The sequence below is a fragment of the Spermophilus citellus genome (genome assembly GCF_964194105.1).
Source record: "Spermophilus citellus genome assembly, chromosome: 11".
Classification (NCBI taxonomy): Eukaryota; Metazoa; Chordata; class Mammalia; order Rodentia; family Sciuridae; genus Spermophilus; species Spermophilus citellus.
This window is the reverse complement of record NC_138192.1, coordinates 114,751,317-114,772,437: the sequence shown is the minus strand read 5'-3', so window position 1 is coordinate 114,772,437 and position 21,121 is coordinate 114,751,317. Positions and strand designations below refer to the sequence as shown.

At 36.3% G+C, this 21,121-nt stretch overlaps 1 protein-coding gene across 2 annotated transcripts in view; it reads left to right on the top strand.

Moving 5' to 3' along the window:
• Window positions 1-21,121, top strand: part of ABCA12 (ATP binding cassette subfamily A member 12) — a gene marked incomplete at both ends in the record, with an annotated part of 168,391 nt that extends 147,270 nt beyond the window's left edge. For both annotated transcript variants that reach the window (XM_081261060.1, XM_081261059.1), the window contains 14 exons: window positions 3,063-3,117; window positions 3,686-3,863; window positions 5,331-5,446; window positions 6,459-6,618; window positions 7,675-7,928; window positions 9,653-9,857; window positions 10,756-10,865; window positions 11,160-11,301; window positions 12,444-12,578; window positions 14,656-14,759; window positions 15,933-16,025; window positions 17,146-17,251; window positions 19,511-19,648; window positions 21,014-21,121. In XM_081261060.1, coding sequence (XP_081117186.1) covers window positions 3,063-3,117; window positions 3,686-3,863; window positions 5,331-5,446; window positions 6,459-6,618; window positions 7,675-7,928; window positions 9,653-9,857; window positions 10,756-10,865; window positions 11,160-11,301; window positions 12,444-12,578; window positions 14,656-14,759; window positions 15,933-16,025; window positions 17,146-17,251; window positions 19,511-19,648; window positions 21,014-21,121 — 1,904 coding nt within the window. The remainder of the gene's footprint in view (window positions 1-3,062; window positions 3,118-3,685; window positions 3,864-5,330; window positions 5,447-6,458; window positions 6,619-7,674; window positions 7,929-9,652; window positions 9,858-10,755; window positions 10,866-11,159; window positions 11,302-12,443; window positions 12,579-14,655; window positions 14,760-15,932; window positions 16,026-17,145; window positions 17,252-19,510; window positions 19,649-21,013) is intronic.

The following is a 21,121-nucleotide window of genomic DNA, read 5'->3' as shown; positions in this document are numbered from 1 at the left end:
TTCCTCTATACTTCCACATGAGAGAAAACATTTGACCTTGACTTTCTGAGTTTGGCTTATTTTACTTAACATAATGGTCTCTAGTTCCAGTCATTTTCGTGCAAATGACATAAGTTCATTTTTCCTTATGGTCAAATAAAACTCCATTTGTGTGTGTGTATACCACATATATTTATCATCATATTTACACACACACACACACACACACATACACCACATGTTCTTTATCCATTCTTTATTCTTTGATGGACATCTAGGCTGGTTCCATAGTTCAGCTATTGTGCATTTTGCTGCTATAAACATGGGTATGCATATGTCACTATAGTTATGATGACTTTAATCCTTTAGGATAAATACCAAGGATTAGTATAGCTGGGTCATATGGTGGTTCCATGCCTAATCTTTTAAGGAACCTCCATACTGATTTCCATAGTGGATGTACTAATTTATAGTCCAACTGACAGTGTAAAAGTGTTCCTTTTTCCCCACACTCTTTCCAGCATTTATTACTGTATTCTTTTTTGTTGAGGGATGAGTAACAGGGGATTGAACTCAGGGACATTCGACAACTGAGCCACATCCCCAGCCCTATTTTTTGTATTGTATTTAGAGATAGAGTCTTACAGAGTTGCTTAGCAAGCCTCATTTTTACTGAGGCTGGCTTTGAACTCGTGATCCTCCTGCCTTAGCCTCCCAAGCCGCTGGGATTACATTCAGGCACCATCTATTGTTTGTATTCTTGATGACTGCCATTCTGACTGGTTTGAAATGAAATCTCAGTATAGTTTTGATTTGCATTTCCCTATTGCTAATGATAGTGAACATTTTTCACATCTTTGTTGGCCATTTGTATTTTTTTCTTTTGAGAAGTGTGTATTTGTTTGCTCATTTATTAACTGGGTTATTTGGAGGGGTTCTGGTGTTTTTTGAGTTCTTTATATATTCTAGATTTTAATCCTTTAGCGAAAAGATCTTCCATTCTGCAGATTTTCTCTTCACATTCTTAATTGTTTATGTTGCTGTACAGAAGCTTTTTAATTTGATGCTGTCTCATTTATCAACTCTTGGCATTATTTCTTGAGCTTTAGGGTCCCATTGAGAAGAAGGTTGTTGCCTGTGCCTATGTGCTCAAATGTTGACCCTACATTCTCTTCTATGAGTTATGTAATTTCTAACCTAATTCCTAGATCTTTGATCCATTTTGAGTTGGTTTTTGTGCAGGATGAGAAATAGGGTCTAGTTTCATTCTGCTACATACATATAACCAGTTGTCCCAGCACCATTTATTAAAGAGGCTTGCTTTTTTTTTTTTTCCAGTGTATGTTATTGGCACCTTTGTTAAGGATCAGATGACTGTAGATGTATAGTTTGTTCCTTTGTCTCCTATTTTGTACCATTGGTCTATGTGTCTGTTTTTATTCCACTACTATAGATGTCTTCTTCTTAGTATATATACTGTATGTAGGGAAAGTATTAATTGAAATTTTAAGATTTGATTTGATTCAGTGAGCATCCATCAGCCAATCTTTGTGTAGGACCTACAGAAACAATTTTGATATAGGATTCTAATTCTGATGCATTTACTTGATCTTGCTAAAGATATGTATGAAAACAACTGGTTCCATGGGATTTTATATAGTAAAGGAAAATGTACTTGCAAAGATTCCTCTGATTAAGTAGAGTATTTCTTTTTTTAATTTTTTTTTTAGTTGTAGATGGACACAATACCTTTTTATTTATTTATTTATTTATATTTGTATGTGGTGCTGAGGATCAAACCCAGTGCCTCATCCATGCTAGGTAAGCATTCTACCACTGAGCTACAACCTAGCCCTGAAGTAGAATATTTCTTAATTCTGAACTACAAAGCAGAAATAAAAGGCAAGTTTTCCTTTCCTTAATTTAGCAGGGTTTAAGCAGAGCCCCTAATGAAGATATAACCTCAGAAAAAAAAGGGCCCATTAACTTACACAAAAGGTAAAAAAAAAATACATTCCATGTTGTGATTAAGATTGTTGGTCAAACTGGTTTTTGCTGTTAGTTTCTTTAACTACATATGTATTTTTCTTTAACATATATCCATTGCAGGACTCAAATTCAAAATATGACACATTATTTTTAATAAAAATTATAAATTTAGTTGAGGAAGAGAATCGTCTTTAGAATCATCTATAATATTTGGGCACTGCCCCTGAGTATCCTAATGCCATGAGAAGATTGTAGATGAGCAGTAAGTGAGCAAGTTCTTGCTCAGTTTACAACCCATAGGAACACGTATTTAGGAGACAATTCACACTCCATTCCCCATCATTCTTTCCCATATTTGCTCAGACAGCATAGACATTGTCTTCATGCTGTGGTCTTTGGGAATCTAATGTCTGTCCAATTTTTCAGTCTGGCCAATCAAGGTCCTGTAAGGAAGGGGACTGAAGGCAGACTTGCTTCTAACTCAGAAAGTATAACAAACCCTAGGAGATTCCAATAATTTGGGACTGTGTTTGAATTAAATGACTGCCTTTCTGGAGCCAGCTAACACCTCTGAATCTCTCCTGGCCTCTCTGTCTCAATGGAAATGCATGGCTGGAGCGCCCAACCCCTACTCTGATAGAACTCTAGAATGAAGCATCTTCTAAGTAGTTGAGTGAGAAGGAGGGTTCCAGAGTTGGGTCTGTTCTCTAGGGGACTCTCATGTAATTGGTACCCTTTTGAATTGCTTATTTAAATGTATTCCAGTTTATGAAGTGCTGCTGAATACAAACATACATATGAAAAAGGAGAAGAAAGTAGAAAACAATTTTTTAATGTAGTAGAAGAAGACATGCTCTATGAGAAATGTAAATGCTTGTTCCTTCCAAGACACAACTTTTCTTTTTACAAAAGTGCCACCAATCATAGCACTCACAGGATTGGGGGGAAATTAATTTCCTTTAAAAGAAAATTCCCCGAAGTAAAATCCTTTAGATTAGAGTCTAAGGAGAAAAGCATTATATATTATTCATCTAAAAATTGGGATTTCTGATGAACTGAATAGCTACTAATGGATGAACCATCTTCTCTTTCAGGCATTATCATGTATAGCCATCCTTATCCAGGTGTGCAAGACCAGGAACAGGCCACGTGAGTAGATATCTCTGCTATGACTTCTTTCTCCTTGGCGTGGCTGAGACTGTAAAAGTGCTCTAATTGGAAATCACAGTTGCATCTGAATGAAAGTCAGTCTAGAAGGGCTGGTTATATAAAGTCACTGACTGGGTTAAAAGGAAGTTTCTGAAAGGGTGCAGAGTGGGTTGCCAAGTAGAGTTTGTGGACTGCAGATGAACTCCGTCTGCTGCTTTTCCGAGTCAGGTGCATAAGGGCTTCATCATTCTGCCTTCGATGCTTAGCAGGCAAGTCCCGTTTCTATGCCCCAGATCCATACATCCCTTGCATACATGCTGTAACCCTTGGAGACCGAGGTTTTTCTATCAAATATCCTTAGTCAATTCAGATGCGTTGGAACTACATTTATTCCAGGGTCACAGTGGAGTCATGTCAAAGATATTATCTGGCTGTCTTGCAGGAGGCCTTATTTGTGTCACAGCCAACTCTTGTACTGTTTTGTTGGTGGTTTGAGTCATGAATCTTCCTGAAAGGAAAAGAGTTCCAAAACTTATGTGTGCTTTCCTCTTCCCATTGCTCACCATAGAATCAGCAGTTTAATCGATATTTTAGTGGCACTGTCCATCCTGATGGGTTATTCTGTCACCACCGCCAGCTTTGTCACTTATGTCGTAAGGGAACATCAGACCAAAGCCAAGCAGTTGCAGCACATTTCAGGCATTGGTGTGACATGCTACTGGGTAACAAACTTCATTTATGATATGGTGAGTAACTTATGTCATTGCAAGAAAGATAGGATTCATTTGGCAGAGTTTAATATTCAAGAGTTATTTACTCTAGTTGTTGGATTTATTATCATAAGGACAGTAAATTAGGAAAAAATAATTTTGAGTCCAGTGTTTGGAGGACAGAGAAAACTGCCTTTGCTCATCTCTGGGTTATATCAGATTCTAAGAGCACTTGTCAATATGTAGGTTCCTGGGCCCCAGTCCAAATGGATTAAATCTATATCTTGGGAGTGGAGTGTGGAGAGTAGGCATTTTAAGCAAGATCCCCCAGGTGACTTTAAGGACACTGAAGTCTTAGAACCACTACTATGGAGAAATAGAAGCTGAGCAGTAAAACAGCTAATTGTGCCAAGTAATCAAGATTATAAAAATTTAATCAAGTAATCGTGAAAAATTCGGAGTAGCAGTCCCTACTGAATGACACATTAGAGAAGATTATCAGGGAAAAGAAGGAATGTATTTTATTGATGTCTGTCTCATTTGCATAAAAATGTTCCCAAAGTTCAGATGGTTATTCTTGACTTGAAACGTGCCAGTGTTGGCCAAAAGCCCAGGATGAGGATGCATTTGCCTGTGATTATGGTGAAATTGCCTGAGTTGTTGTCAAGATCATTGGGTTGAAGAGTTGGAGAGTAATTAGCCGCATATCTATTTTGTTAATGTATCCAGTGAGGTCTGAAATGTGTTCATTGTTAGAAGCCAAATCCAAGAGAATGGTAATGAGTACTCTGGACTTCGTAGACACTTTCATGTTAAGAAAGCTTCAAGGATATCCTTCTTTGAAAGTCTACTTACTACTGAGATTCTGTGGTCTGATATCTGGTGCTCATTCCAATTTAGGAGATTTCCATTCCCATTCCACCCCAAAACACCCCAAAGTAAATTACCACCACCACTGTTTGCACCTTGCCTCAAACTCTTCCACTTTTAGCATTTCTACTTGCCAACAGAATACTGAGTTCTTTGTTCATACACCTGTGATTCTAAGAATGTGTGGGTCTTGCTGCCCTGCTGTTTTGCACAGAGTGTCTCACACAGATAACCGAGCCTTAGAAATCAACCATCTGAGAGCTGCAGCATTCAAATTGAAATCAATACTTTAAGGGCTGCCTCTAATACCAAGATACCTGGCTGTCTTATCTTTTTCACCGAACCTCTGTCACTGAATGATCCCAAGTGTTAAAGCCTGGAGGCAGGAACACCTGGGACTTCTTGTATATCTACAAAGAGAGAAACTGGTTTTACCTCATATTGGAGGAGACAAATTCTCAAGTAAAATCAATGTAAAATAAGCTGAACATTACAAGCAACAGGAACATAAATAAAAATTCATTCCTTCAAATTTATCTAGGTCAACTTATTGAAGCTTTAAACTAGATAGCTTATTGATTTTTTAAAAAGGTATTTGCCATATATTAAATATTGTTTTACATATTCCCATAGGTCTTCTACTTGGTCCCTGTAGCATTTTCCATTGGTGTCATTGCAATTTTCAAATTACCTGCCTTCTACAATGAAAGCAACCTAGGTGCTGTTTCTCTCCTCCTTCTGCTGTTTGGGTAAGCTGCTGATTGAGCAATGAAAGGACTAACAGCATCAAATGCTCCTAGACACAAAAAGGACCTCAACCTCATTAGCTAATTTGCAGTTGTCTTGGGGTTTCATTTGACATGAGTGATGACTAATGATACATTACAATTGCTAGTCCATAGTCTGTAAAGTGTAATGCCTCTGAAAATTAGTGTTGTTATTATTAAAGAGCACTTACTGGGTGCCAAGTGTTATACTTACCAATTTACATGTATATTCTAATCTATACAAAAACACAGGCTTTAGAATGACCAGGGAAATGCATATGCAAAGGTTTTGACAAATTATATGAATACATATAGCATTTATAAGGTGTATAAATTTACATATACTTTATCTTTTTAGAGATGCCTAACAGGACACACATAACATCGCTGTTTTCACATTAGGCTAATACAAGGCGACATAATCAGTGCTTAGCATAGCAGTCTCCCTGCCCTGAATGCGTGGGTAGTATCCCTTGGTTAGCTATTGTCACTGATACAAGACCTTTGTGTGTCTAGTGTTATTTAATTTCCTCCAGTGTTGTTTAAGTTTGCTCAAAACAAGCTTCCCAGCTTCTCACCAGGTCCTATCTGCTTAGCTGACCTACAATGATGCCATTCTTTCCCCTCAACTTTAAATTATAAGATTTATACAGATTGAACTCATAATTCTGAGCAACAAAAGTCTTGCCTGGAAAGGATTACACCACCCCCACGGGGGAATAATTTGTAGTTGTAATGATATAGGACTGACTGTTCGAGATTCCTTTTCAAAAAGAGGCTTCTTGCTATCATTTAAAAAACATCCTTTGGGTGTTTTTTTTTTTTTTTTTTTTTTTTTGGTCAAAAGGAGGAATGAAAATGAGATCTAGCTACAAGGCTTGGCAGCTCATCCCTAATGTTTGCTTTTACTTTAGAAACCCATCTAGGTGTTTATTGCTTTATAAAATGGGATAATTAAGGTGTAATTTTAATTCTTTGTATGATGAACCTGTAGGTATGCCACGTTTTCTTGGATGTACTTGCTGGCTGGTCTCTTTCATGAAACAGGAATGGCCTTCATCACTTACGTCTGTGTCAACCTGTTTTTTGGCATCAATTCCATCGTTTCCCTGTCGGTAGTATACTTCCTATCCAAGGAAAAGCCTAATGATCCGGTGAGGTCCCTCTTAGTCTGTTCAAGTTCAGTGAATGTATCAGAAGCTTTAACATGTTCAAGGTGGAAAGATTTTTCTTTATTCTGTCTTCTATAAATAGAAAGAAATATTATTTGCTTCTATTAAAGCTACAGCTTTAAAAACTTCTCTATAAACTCCACCTAGGTTAATGCTTATTATTGTATTTCCTGAGAGTCAAAAACTATTGACATTGGCTAGGTCTTGAATGGAGTGATGGAGGTGAAATCAGATATATTGTGTGGTAGTTCATAAATCATGCCACCAATTGGTCAGCTAGACATTTCCCTCATTAACAAAGCCTTATCGTATGGTGGTATCAAGGAGAATGGCTCAGTTAAGTGACTGTGGGTTAGGATTCATGGGAACATTCATATGGGAAAAACCTAATCTGTTCCCTTTCAATCACGTGTTGGAATCTACTTCATTGTAAGCATCACTTTCCATTCAGAGCTGAGAGTTATGATTAGTGAGAAGCACTAACAGAAAAGAATAGAGAGGAAATGAAGTGAACTGAGGGACCAACAAGCACACACCAGGAGGAGGAAAATTCACGAGGTGGAAGTAGTTGGCCTCAAGTGTGAATAATGCTGAAAATGAGCCATTTGCTCCTTTTTTGAGATGTTGACACTCCTCCCATCTCATTTCGCCTTTTTAGTCCCTCTCCAAAATGGATATTACCTTAGGTTCTGAACCAAGCCCTCCCTTATGGGGCACCTACTGATTCTCCCTGTCAGACCCTGACACCCTGGCTAGTCCTACGTTCCCAAAGTCTGAGGAAGGTCTAGAAGTGATTTTGCCTCTAGACATGGGCCTAACACCTTAGGTCACCTCAAGAAAAACACTCTCTTTACTTGCATTTCAATAATAAACCTCCACCATTTGGTTATAGTAAATATGTTTATGCAAATTCAGCATACATGTGAAATAATGGCTGATCCAGACAGAATTCTCAATATTTGTCTACATCTAACTTTACATGTTTGTTCATTTGTTGGAGTTCCGACACTGAGCTTTCTTGTTATTTCTCATTTTTAGACTTTAGAGCTTATTTCTGAAACCCTGAAGCGAATTTTCCTGATTTTTCCGCAATTCTGTTTTGGCTATGGTTTGATTGAACTTTCACAACAACAGTCAGTCCTGGACTTCTTAAAAGCATATGGAGTGCAATACCCAAGCGAAACTTTTGAAATGGACAAACTTGGTGCAATGTTTGTGGCTTTGGTCTCCCAGGGCACCATGTTTTTTTTCTTGCGACTTTTAATCAACGAATGGCTAATAAAAAAGTTCAGGTAAATATAATGAAAGCACAATTTTTGACATCCATGATGGAGTTCAGTTTCAAATATGCAGGGAGGGGTCAATAGCCCATTTTTCCATTAGTAGTGTGGAAATGTCTTGGTCAAAAACTTTAAAAATTTTGTAGTGTAATTTGTCATTTGTTTCATTCTAATAAGTAGTTATCTCACCTTCCTATGTTTCTACAAGGTTTGCTCTAGAATAAGGAAAAAATTAAATAAGTACAATTGTTATCCTTAAAGAGTAAGATTCAGTGGCAGAGAGAAAATACATGCATAAACACAAATTGAGTTTAGTAGGATAGAAAACACTTTCATGGGAAGAAATGAGAAAGAGGATTGAGTATGTGCCATGTCGGCAATGAGTTTGGAAAAAACAAGTCGAAATAAAGTGAGGATAGCACCATAAATGAAAAGAAGTGCACATTATGGTGACACAGCACTTCTATTTGTAGTAATTTTTGTACAGACATGTTTTCACAAATGCAGGATTATTTATATATAAGAAAACTGCTCATCATAGTAACCATCTTTAACAGCAAAAGAATGGAAACAACCAGAATGTCCTTTGTTTAAAGACTAATTAATTATGGGCATATATTCAGAAATACAACATTATGCATCTTGAATCCTTGGTGAAGAGATTTGGACTTTATTCAGCAAACAAATGGTAGTTCATTAAATGTCTTAAACAGAGAGTGCCATGATCAAATAGTGCTTTGGGGGGTGCCATTTTGTGGAGCTAGTGCAGAGCAGAATGGGACAGTCAGACACTGGCACAGCTTGAGGCTCCTGTAGCAATCTAGATGGGGAGCAAAAGCTCTCCATAAGGATAGAAATAGAGATGATTCATGGCAGAACAATATAAGGCACTGTTCTGAATGGATTTTATAATAGGGAAGATTCAAAGAAAACATCACAATTAGAGTCTCTGGACCTATCATTAAAATAAACAGAGACATTATGAGGAAGACCTGGATTGATGTGTTGGATTTTCACATTTTATTTGTTTGGTTTGGTTTTGGTATTTGTTAGGCAAGATATTGAGGTGGGTTTGGAACTTAGTGAGTTTGCAGAGCTGATAACCCTAAAATTTTGTCTAGATCCTGAGTGAGACATTGCTAGTGAAAAGCATATAGAATGAAGAATGATTCCCTATTATTGATAATTTTAAAATAGATCTGCTTATAGCATTGTGCATATAGTTAACACTACCATATTGTATACTTAAAGCTTAGTTAAGAAAATGGATTTCATGTTTTGTGTTACCACAATTTTGAGAGAAAGAGAGAGAGGTGAAGAAGAGGAAGAGGAGGGTTTTTCTGTTAGTTTGTTTATTGTTTTAAAAACATGATGGCTGTTCTTGGGCTGGTAGTTGTTGATTTTACTAATAATTCTGAACCCCCTCTTGGAGATAACTTAAGACACATTTTTATCTCCTTGTTACTGAATTTAGGGTTCAGAATTTTAACAGTGGATCTGTAAACATTTAAGGCATGGAAAACAAAACCACTTCCTAAATATCATGGTGAATATGGTGAAGAGAGTTCATACTAGTTTTCTTAGTTATTTGCATCACAGAGTACGTGATAAAATTTAAAAGAAGCATAATAATGGATGTTATACTTTCAGCAAAGTGAAAACACATTAGAACATATCAAAATTAAGTGCTGATCTTTCATAATCATTGATGTAAAATCACTGGGTCCATTTCTTAGACTCTTCTTCAGAAAATTTAGCTCTTCGCCTGTGGCAGAGACAATAGATGAAGATGAAGATGTGCGGGCTGAGAGACTGAGGGTGGAGAATGGTGCTGCTGAGTTTGACCTGGTCCAGCTCCATCGTCTCACAAAGACCTACCAACTCATTCACAAAAAGATCATTGCTGTAAACAACATAAGCATTGGGATACCTGCTGGAGAGGTAAGGAACTGTGTCTTGTTTCTATTCTTTTAAGTGGCATAAGTTATAAAAATCTTCAGTTATTTAACTTCAATTTTTTTTAAATATGAAACTTAAGTTCTGAATATTTCCATGAGATATGTGAGTGTGTATATGTGTGTGTGTGTGTGTGTGTGTGTGTGTGTAATTTACATGTCTATAGTACTTGTCCTGTGAATCTTTCCTCTTGGCAGGGGGATTCATTAATAGCAATCCCACAGCAAGTCCCGATTCCTTACCCAAATTCCTCTTCTCTCTGCGGTGGACTTTCCTGCAGAGAGACTGTTCAGACAGGGTATTCTCTTCAATATTTCATTTCCAGACCTTTCCAAAAAATACCATGAGGAAATCAGAAGTTCTCGAAAAAAAAAAAAAGGTCCTAGAACAGCATCTATTTATATTCTTGCTATTTTCACAGACACAATATGAAGGCAACTTGAAAAAAAAAAAGAAAAAGAATATGGCTATTTCCTTTAGTTTTCTGAGAAGAACTGCAAACTTCATGCACCCAATTTATTAAAAAACATAAAAAAATATAGCTTTAGCAGCTTATTCAGTAAAGTTGTGATTTTGTGTGAATAGTTCAAATCTATAAATGTAATTACATCATTGGGTGAGCATATCTTACTGGTGGGGTATTTTATGGGTGTCACAGAAAGGGGTGCTATTGCAATATGTAAAGCAGTACAAATGTTCAGATGGCAAAAGGAAAAAAAAAACATACCAATTTCTCTTAAAAGAGAAAGATTTACCAAACTACCAAACACCACGAATAATTCTAATGGCTTATTTTTCTTGGAAATGATTTTTTCAGGGAAGAGGGAAAGAGACAACAATAGCAGTGTATCTAAGTTTTTCATCTTTTTCTCCCTCAAACTAGTGCTTTGGCCTTCTTGGGGTGAATGGAGCAGGGAAGACCACCATATTCAAGATGCTGACTGGGGACATCATTCCTTCCAGCGGAAACATTCTGATAAGAAATAAGACTGGGTATGAGAAGCTAAGGCTTTCACTTACTGAAAGCACCAAAATTAAAACAATTTCAGCGAATGTTTTATGTAATTTTGTGGTTGTATTATTAAACTTTTAGACGGAGGGAAAAAAGCTATTGAAGTAAAGGATATTTTTACACCTTAAAGTATGACTTTGATAGTGGGATTATTTTATCCCCTTTTATCAAAATTACCAACCACCATGACCAAAATAGAGCCACCTTCCCAACATTTGGGGACCAAGGAAGACAGGTCTTTTGAAACTCACATGCTTTTGATCTTCTCCATTCAGATCGCTGGGCCTCGTGGACTCTCACAGTTCCTTTGTTGGCTACTGCCCTCAGGAAGATGCCTTAGATGATCTGATGTCAGTGGAAGAACATCTGTATTTCTATGCCAGGGTGCATGGAATTCCAGAAAAAGATATTAAAGAGGTGAGTACACATGTGAAAAACTCGTTCCTTTGAAGACCATTGCTGTTCCTGTTTCTCAGTCCACTATGCCCCCCAGGAATCTAACTTGACATCTGGAAAATGGTGACATTTTCCTCCTAGCAATGACAATGAACCCGACTTAGCTTGATTGTGTGCCCTGCATACACACCTATGAACTCAGCTTTAGAAACTCCTCAGCCGTGTTTGTTCAGTTACCCTTTTAAGAACTGTCAAACAGAGGATCATGCTTGCATTAGGCTATGAGTTGGGCCTTGAATTCTGATGCCTGTACTTCCTTTGGTGTCCAAATAAGCATTGACACCTACAATTAACTGCCAAATGCCTGAGTGACACAGAACAGCTTCCATTTTTATTTATTTATATTTTGATGTTGGGGATTGAACCCAGGACCTTACACATGCTAAGCACACGCCCTACCACTGATCTGTGTCCCCAGTCCTCCATTTTGACTTTTAATCTGTGAGTCTATCTCACTGCAGCTATTTGCCTTTGTAATGGGATGGCTAACCCTTAGGGCAGTTTCCTCTGTTTCACAACCCTGGAGACCTGCTGTATAAAGTGCAACCAGGATTTCATTATTTGCCAGGGCTATTTAACTACAGAAATAACCACAAGAACCCATGATTCCTAATGCACTAAAGTTTTGATAGTGGGTCAGTTTTAAATAGACTTAAAACCTTTGTGACAAATCACCTCTCAGTAAGAAGAAAGATGGAGCAGTGATGACAATCAATGAGAAACCTGCCTTTGAATTCTTTTTTAGTTCTTTTAAGCTTTTAAGCTTTATAGGAGAATCCTGTGGTAATACAGCATAAAGTACAATTTGCAGTTGTAAACACACACACACGCACACACACACACACACATTTGGGGAAAAGAATCCCATTTGAAAATGAGTCTCTGAGGAATTGCTTTTTATTTCTTTAAATAAACCATGAATTTTGAAATGGGTCTTTGAAAATGGAAATAAAAATCTATGTTGAATTTAAATGTTTTCTTTTTTTCTACATCTATATTGTCCATGACAAAATTTTCTTTCCACAAGCCGATTTTCTTCTATTTGATGCTTTAAGGGTTTGGGCAGGGAAAGGTCAAGCTAATTCTTCTTTTATTATCCACAGACTGTTCATAAACTCCTTAGGAGACTTCACTTGATGCCCTACAAAGACAGAGCTACCTCTATGTGCAGTTATGGCACAAAAAGAAAATTATCCACTGCGCTGGCCTTGATAGGAAAACCTTCGATTCTACTGCTGGTAAGAGATTCATTAGGAAAAAGGCTACTAAGTAGTTTAAACACCATATCCTCTTGTGCATGCTAGCAATTTCATCATCTTTATTCAAGTCAATATTTAGTGACATCTTACTACATGCCAGCTATTGTGCAAAAATGCACCATGGAATTAAGGGAATTTACATCAGCACAGAACTTATGACCACATAGGTCCTCAGAAAACATTTTTGTTGTCTCCTGAAGCAATGTGGGTTTCAGTGAAAATGATTAGCATGGGAATGGGAATTAACTGAGACAAATTCGGGGTATTCAAATCACTAAGTGAAGTTATGGAACGTGACAAAAAATTAATTCCCATTTATTGACAAAATCATTATCTGTTGGGAACTGATGGGATAAACTGGGATTTTCCGTTTCTTAGGAGGATAGGCACATTTTAGAACAATGTGTTGTGCTATGATTTTATTTATTTGAAGCTTTAAAATATGAATTACCTAACCTGAAATGGGATGGATAATATACCATGCTATTTTGTCTGAATTTAGGAGAGGGAGAGCAAGAAACCTATTCTACATTCATATTTTAATTAAGAGTTGGAAAATTAAATTGATCACCTGAAAATAAAAATTGCACCTAGGAAGATATAGTATTCTGTCCTCCAGGCCCAATATTGAAGAAGGATTTATTTCAGAGAAACAAACTTGCCCTTATTTTAGAAGATCCCCTTCATTCAGTGACCTCCAAACTCTGAAAAAGAATTAACTTATGCAATAAAAATCCAGTTATAAATCACCACATTATTCCAGAGTTAAGTCATACAGCGGATCAAATCATTGAAATTGCCCAGATAGAATGATGCACAGCCTAGCTTTCTGTAATACCGGCAGCTTCTAATGCATCGCATCCCTGCCAATCGATGCTTATAATAGAATTCTATTGTGTAAGTGTCCCTTAAATTGAACACAACAATCCTTAGGCACCCTTGTGAGATAATACATGTAAAACATTTTAAAATATTAAAAGCACTACTTAAATGCTGTATAGTAATGAGCCCAAAGAAATATAAGTTCTGAGAGAAAGACCCTGTTTTCTCCTTCTACATTTGTTTACTATGTAAGCTATTTCCTTAAAAAATAGGAACAATGACAGTCTATCTTTTACTGTTTCCCCAAATTAACACTCACTCCTTTCTTTAAATTTAACATGTTAGGGGCTAGGGCTATAGCTCAGTGGCAGAGTGATTGCCCAGCATGTGTGAGGCACTGGGTTTGATCCTCTTAAAAATAAACAAATGAAATAAAGACATTCTGTCCATCTACAACTATAATTTTTTTTAATTTAACATACTACTATAAAAATAAGCCGCTGATTATCCCATGTACGTATTTTCCACTTCAGATACATTTTTAAATTTTTACGTACTCTTGACCTATATTTTGTTTCTTTAATCATTTGTCAAGATCTATTATTGCTTATTTAGATTATCTGCTGTTGCATTTTGAATTTGGCGTCTGAACACTTTTGAAAGCATCATTTACTTTGAGAAATAATGTCTATTTCTACTTGGTAACTTCTGCAAATCTTATTTTTGTTTTCCAAGGAGTGTTAAATTTCAATTAATAACATAAAACTAAAAATATGCCTCCAACATATTAACTGAAATGTCAAATTGTGTTCTTTTCTGCTTCACATAGCACGTTATCACTCGCTGTCACAATTCTGCTTTCATGAGCAAGATAGCAATCTTGTTGATGTAGCTCCCTATATATATGTGACAATGTAGGATTAAATGTAAAACTCCTGCCTTGTCAGTACTGAAGCAGAATTTTTTTCCAAAGAAACTTAAGAGATGGATGTAAAGCCACAGGGTGTCAACTTTACTGAGACTTTTTTTTTTAAAACAGATTGACAATTTTACATAGTTAATTTTGAGCTTTTTGACGGCAGCAGAAAGAGACCTATTAAGTATAAAACAAGTTTAGTCACAGGACTTCGAAAACAGATTTCTGTTCTAGGGAATTGAGATGCAGTGATTCATGTAAAGAACCTCATCAAAACTTAATTAATTTGATAAATTTTTCTTGTAACTCCCTATTAAGGATGAGCCGAGCTCTGGGATGGATCCTAAGTCGAAAAGGCACCTCTGGAAGATCATTTCAGAAGAGGTACAGAACAAATGTTCTGTCATCCTCACGTCTCACAGGTAATTCGAGGGCAGGACCTTTAAAGTCAAAGGGCACCATTTTAGAATGATAACTGAAAAAAGCAGTTCCATGTAATCTATTTAGATGATCAGCACCACAATTGTATTGGAAGGGTTTTATGTTTGTAGATTACGGGCAAGTCAAGCAGGTTTCATGGTGAGAATATTGGGATGAGGCAGAGTGTAAGATCTAAGCAGTGTTTTTGAAAACAATTTTTCATGGACCTACAGCCCTCTTAACTCAACGATGGCTCCCTATTCCCTATCAAATAAAGTTCAGGATCCTTAGGCTTAGTGTGCAAGGCCTCCTGGCCTCATCTAATCTCCAGCCTCTTTTTCCTGCGACATTTCTGCTGTCAGTTGTCGTGAACTCGCATTGCCCTTTCCTATCTCCTTTCTTCAGCTGTGCTTTCTACTTGAAATAGTCTCTTCACCAACTATCTCTGGATTCTAATCTTACCAGTTTTTCCGGAACCATTTCATTGGCCTTTCCTCCCATGAAGTAGACCCCCTGAATCAGCTAAGTATAAGAGGTGCTAAAGCATTTTATCTGTGGCTTTTTTATGAGGTTGGCCTTGTGTTGTAATTTGGATTAAGTTCACCTTGCATTATAATGATCCTATAGTGGAAAAAGTATTGGATTTGTTTATTACCAAGAGACTTATTTACATCCTAGCTTTGTCCTCAGCACACCGGAGCCGATCATTTCATTTCCATGAACATTTGCCTGAAGTAGACAGGGTGATGCGTAAGATTGCCTCCAGTTCTCATTGTCCATGAAATGAGAGAGCATGTAATTGAGTACAGGTTAACTAGTTGTAAATCCAAAACATAAAAGTATGAGGCATAATGAAAAAGCTTAGGGTTGTTTTAGAAACCTTTCTTAGGAAATGTACATCCTGAGTCAGAGCCTAAAAGATTTTGAAAGAAAAATTGTTTTTGATAGACAGGGCATTCTAGGTGAAAGAGATGGCCTTGAGTTTTAGAGGAAACACTAATAAACCCTACCTGAAGACATCCCATTTATATTTTAGGAGATTCTATTTTTTTATTCTCCTCCAGGAGAGATTTCTAAGGTGCTATAATGAATGAAAATGATTAAACTTGTGCTTATGAACTTCAACCCAGTTTTCTATGCTCTGAATGTTGATGTGATTCTGCTCTGTCTTTCAGCATGGAAGAATGTGAAGCCCTCTGTACCAGGCTGGCCATTATGGTGAATGGGAGGTTCCAATGCATAGGATCTTTGCAGCACATAAAAAGCAGGTAAAGAACAAATATGGTTTAACACATTGTGTAGGACTGTCAATATAATGGTGCCTCAGTTAGTTTCAAAGCAACCTGTTTTGCATGTAGTAAAACAGGTATGGAAAAGCTGATCATTGTAAGTAATCATTGACTCACCTTAAATTTACATTATTTTATTAAGGGTTTATTATACTTTTTTATTAATAACTCCAATCTTTGAATGCCTAAAGCTAATAATAATAATAATATAAAACAAATAATGTACAATGAAATACTCTGAGTAACTAATTTTAAGAGTTTACTGAATAATAAATTAGACCTTGACAAGTATATGAAGGCATAGATTTTTATCTAGCATGTTCATTTGCCATTTGCCCAGGCTTTCACTAAGCTATGTGACACTTTTAGCACATTGAAAATCTTTTAATCAGGAATACATGGAGAAATGTGCATAAATATTATATTATCATCAAATTCAAATTAAATTAATGGTTTCTATTCAGCAGGGTGTATATGCATTTATACATATCCATGTTAATCTCCAAACTTCAGGATGATACTTTACACATTTCTGCAGTACAACCTGACTTTCTTATAAAATAGTATTAACCAAGATAAGGAAAAAAAAAGATAAATGAGGTCTTTTGTTGCTCTTAGGGAGTTTGTTTTAACTTGTTTAAAAATGCTACTCTTGGTATAGTTAGTTCCAGCATATTTATTTAGTATTTATTTTTAAACCCCCAGTAATTTTGATCTTCACTGTTGATACTGAATCTCTAATGCTCCACTTCTCAAAGCTTTTCTTACTTTAAATTAGAAAGTATTTAACCCCAGAAATTGCCATCGTTTGCCAATTTATTGATGTCAAAGAAAGTCAAGATTTTATGTTTTCCTTTCCAATGTTGCTTTTGCCCAAAGAATCTGACTTAGTATAGAGGTATAAATAAATAAGAAACCAAGGCAGTGAACTTATTTCAAGTTTGCAACATGCCCTGAACTTTTATGGCAAAATGATAGTCTTTATGTAAGAAATGGGGCCGTAATGGTCAGCTCGGGTCCTATTTCATTATCTAGAATTTCAGGGGAGCTATTTTGGCAAAATGTAACTCATACTGTATTTTGCACTTTTTCTTTTTAGGTTTGGACGTGGATTTACTGTCAAGGTTCACTTGAAGAATAACAAAGTGAGCATGGAGACCCTCACAAGGTTCATGCAGCTCCACTTTCCAAAAACGTACTTAAAAGTAAGTGTAACCTGCCTGTGGCGCTTGGCCAGCTTTGACACTCAGAATATCTGACATCACAAGGAATGTGCACCACATTAGTTTCAAGTTGCATAAGATACTCTGAAGCACACTTAATATGAACAAAGAATTTCAAATGATTTATTTTTATACCTATTTAAAGTTAACATAGTCCTTTCATATACAGGCATTTATTTCTCTCTCAAACAAAAGTTTCATGACCATACAATATTTGTTTTCAAGTTTTATACAATGCCAGTTTACTAGTTACATATGTTTGGGAACTGAGGGATGACAGGTATTACATGACCAAGGGCACTTCTTAGGGAAAAAAATGTGAGTTCCAGAATGTTATAGCTGGAGGAGGTTAACTCCTTTGTTCCCCTCACTTGAAAAATAAACCCACAAAGATTTGTATGATCCTCATGTCCCACAGTAGTTGAAGTATAGATTTGATTTTTAACTGACATGTGCATTGTGTAGCCATAGGATGGACACATAAGATTATATGCAGCGTGTTCTTAAAATTAATGCACTTCCTTCTGGAACAGCAATTTATAAAAGTTGATGAAATGGAAAATAGTCCTTTAAAAAAAATCAGATCTGGATTAATGAAAAGAAGCCACAGAGCCATGGGCTGAGCCCAGCTGTGCTGGGTGATACCCAACAAGACATTGAGTCTCTGATCCTTGTTTTTCTCATATGTAAACAAAAATCAACGTCTACTTCACAACATTGATGTTAACTTTAAATAGGTATTAAAAATAAATCATTTGAAATCTTTGTTCATATTAAGTGTGCTTCAGAGTATCTGTGTGTCCATAAAGATACTTTATACTCTATAAAGCACAATATTAATGTGAACTGATATTTAAGAACAAAACAATGCATCTTTAAATTAATTCTTGTATCTTTACAAATTACTTTTGTCTCAGCCTCCACAGGCTTTGGCTAACTTCTGTAGGAAATAATAGCTTTCATGATTGTTATTAAGACCCATTTTCTATCATTTAAATTTAAATCAAATTTTAAAGTTAAAGGATATCTTTATGCACAAATTTTGTTGGTCATATACTTTTTCTTTTGGTAAATTTCTGAGCTGAAATCTTTATTTACTGAGTGATGAAATTACATTTTCCCTAGTCTGTTCCTCAGGAGACCAGTGCCATACATGGCAAATGAAGTGATGATAAAAGTTTGATTTTTCCCTGAGCAGACCATGCTTTACAAGTCTGCAGTGGTTTCTACATCTCTAGAAAGGAAACAGCCAGAGCAACAATCAAAGGTAGAAATAAGGAAAGTGGTCGGATAACCGTGATAGGCATAATGCAAAAAAAGAGTCCATCAGGGAGGTCAGGCACTGAGCAGGGGGTGAAGAAAAAGAGATCTTGAGGAACAGGCTGAAACACACCATCCTGACCTGATCCATAGAAACCACAGGAGTAGATTCTGAAATAAGAAACCATCCCAATCATGGTGTTTAGAAAGATTGCTGTAGCTGCTCCATGCCAGAATAAATCAGTGTCCATTTCTAGGGTTCTGAGGAGACTATTGCAGCAACTCAGATGTGGAGTGATAAGTATCAAGTTAATAATGTCAATGATGCAAACAGAGAGGAAAGGTTCAATTTGAAAGACATCTTAGAGAAAAATGAAAGACATAGTAGCCGATTCAATATTCAGAAAAGTGGTGTTTTGATACTCCAGGGCAGTAAGAATAGAGTACTAGTGATACCATTGACTAAAATTTTAAAAACTGAAAAGAACCTTAAGGAGACTTGAGAGCGAATATGACGTCATTTGGATGAGTCTCTCCTACAGTGCTTTTGAAATGTAACTTCTTTAGCCAATAGAAATTGAGCAGCTCATTTCCAGCCTTTTAGAACAATTGTAACATAAAAATGCAATTTCTAAAATTGATCTTAGAGAAAGATTATGTGAACGGAGCATAAGCTGATGTGTGAGGTACCATTCCACAAATTTTTTTTTTCAGGCAACATTATGACTTTAGAAGTGAATATGAATGCAGAATGCTTTGGAATTTTTATTAACTTTTTAATTTGTTTTCTCTTTAATGTTCATAAAATTTTTCATCTCATCTCTACAAGCTGTTAGTTTGAAAACACCCCTTATTTACACAGTAGCGTCAGATTCAGTGGAATGAATTTCAATATTTTTCTTAACCCTCAATAAAGTAATAGCTAATCAAGTCAATATTACCTAACATTGCAAAATGATTTATTTCTTTTGGTTCCCATAGGATCAGCACCTTAGCATGCTAGAGTATCATGTGCCAGTCACGGCGGGAGGAGTAGCAAACATTTTTGATCTGCTGGAAACCAACAAGGCTGCTTTAAATATCACAAATTTCCTAGTGAGTCAGACCACTCTAGAAGAGGTAAGGTGTATGCTACAATCCATGTGCACAGTGTCACATATTAATTATTATGCATCATGGTTATTTCTTTTTAATGACATTCAATTTATTTTTAATTGAAGCAACATCTAATCTTGCACCTGAAAAACTTAGCAAAGAGCCTCATTTATTTTGGGATATTGAAAAAAAGAAAAAGATGTGAAAGGCATTAACTATTTTTTAAAGGAGAAATGAAGATTTTTCTATTCTATGTCCATAAGCTTACATGTATATGGGAAGCAACAAAACGTACTTTTTGACCTACAAAAAAAAAAATAGCTGTCAATGCTGTCCTTACTCTCTCCTGATAGGTTTTATAAGGACATTTCATTGGCTTCCTGGATTAGGTGGGATGGGAGAAGACCGAGAGAGAATTTGCAGAACTTTATGTCTACTAAATTCACACAGTTAAAGCAGCCACTGCAGAATCCTCTTCTACTTACATCTGTCTTAATTACATTTATATTCAACAGCTAGAGGCTGAGTAGGTCATTCATCATCACCTCTGCACTGTCTTAACTAAGTTCAGCCCAGCCAACGTGACATGTAGAATGTTTGATTGTGTCTGTCATTGAAAAGGGTCTGAAAATAAGTCCTGACAGGCCTCTGTGTCAATGTATCATGCTGCATTTTATGAATAACGTTTTTAATGGGGCTTTAGGCATCTTAATAGGGACTTAAGATAACTATGGCTTTGCTAACACAAAGATTTAGTCTTTGATTTGTGACCAACTACCAGCATCATGCCTGGCAAAAACTAGACACTTGATAAATAGTTTTTGGATGAATCCATGTCTAATAGACTTAAGGACTTCCTGTTAAATAATTGGCTAACTAAACAGAATGTGGGCTTTCTATACAAATCCTATGTTGGTGCATTATCCCTTGAAACTAGTGACATTTCTCTCAACATTTCTATATAAACATTTGCTAGGACTTTTGAACTGGGCTCCTTGTTTATACTTGATAGAGATATTGATATAAATCATATGGATACAGATATGTAACTATAGATATTCAGCTATTGCTTTAGATTAGATATGATTATAGATGTAATCACAGTCATAAATACAGTCACAGATGTGTTATTTTCAAACTCCAGGTAGAGTTGACTGCATAAAATGACTCCAAGTGAGGATATGTATATACTTATGGGCATGAGCCTACAAAATCTGGCTTTCTGATTTTCTTTTCCATTTCTCTGTGTGTGTGTGTGTGTGTGTGTGTGTGTGTGTGTGTGAGAGAGAGAGAGAGAGAGAGAGAGAGAGAGAGAGAGAGAGATTAGCCTTATTGTCTCCTTTGGTTTATCAGCACTAATGGCCTTATTTTCCTTTAAAAAAATAACAGGTTTTCATCAACTTTGCCAAAGACCAAAAGTCCTATGAAAATGCTGATACCAGTAGCCAAGGTTCCACCATAAGTTTAGACTCACAGGATGACCGGATAGAGTCTTAG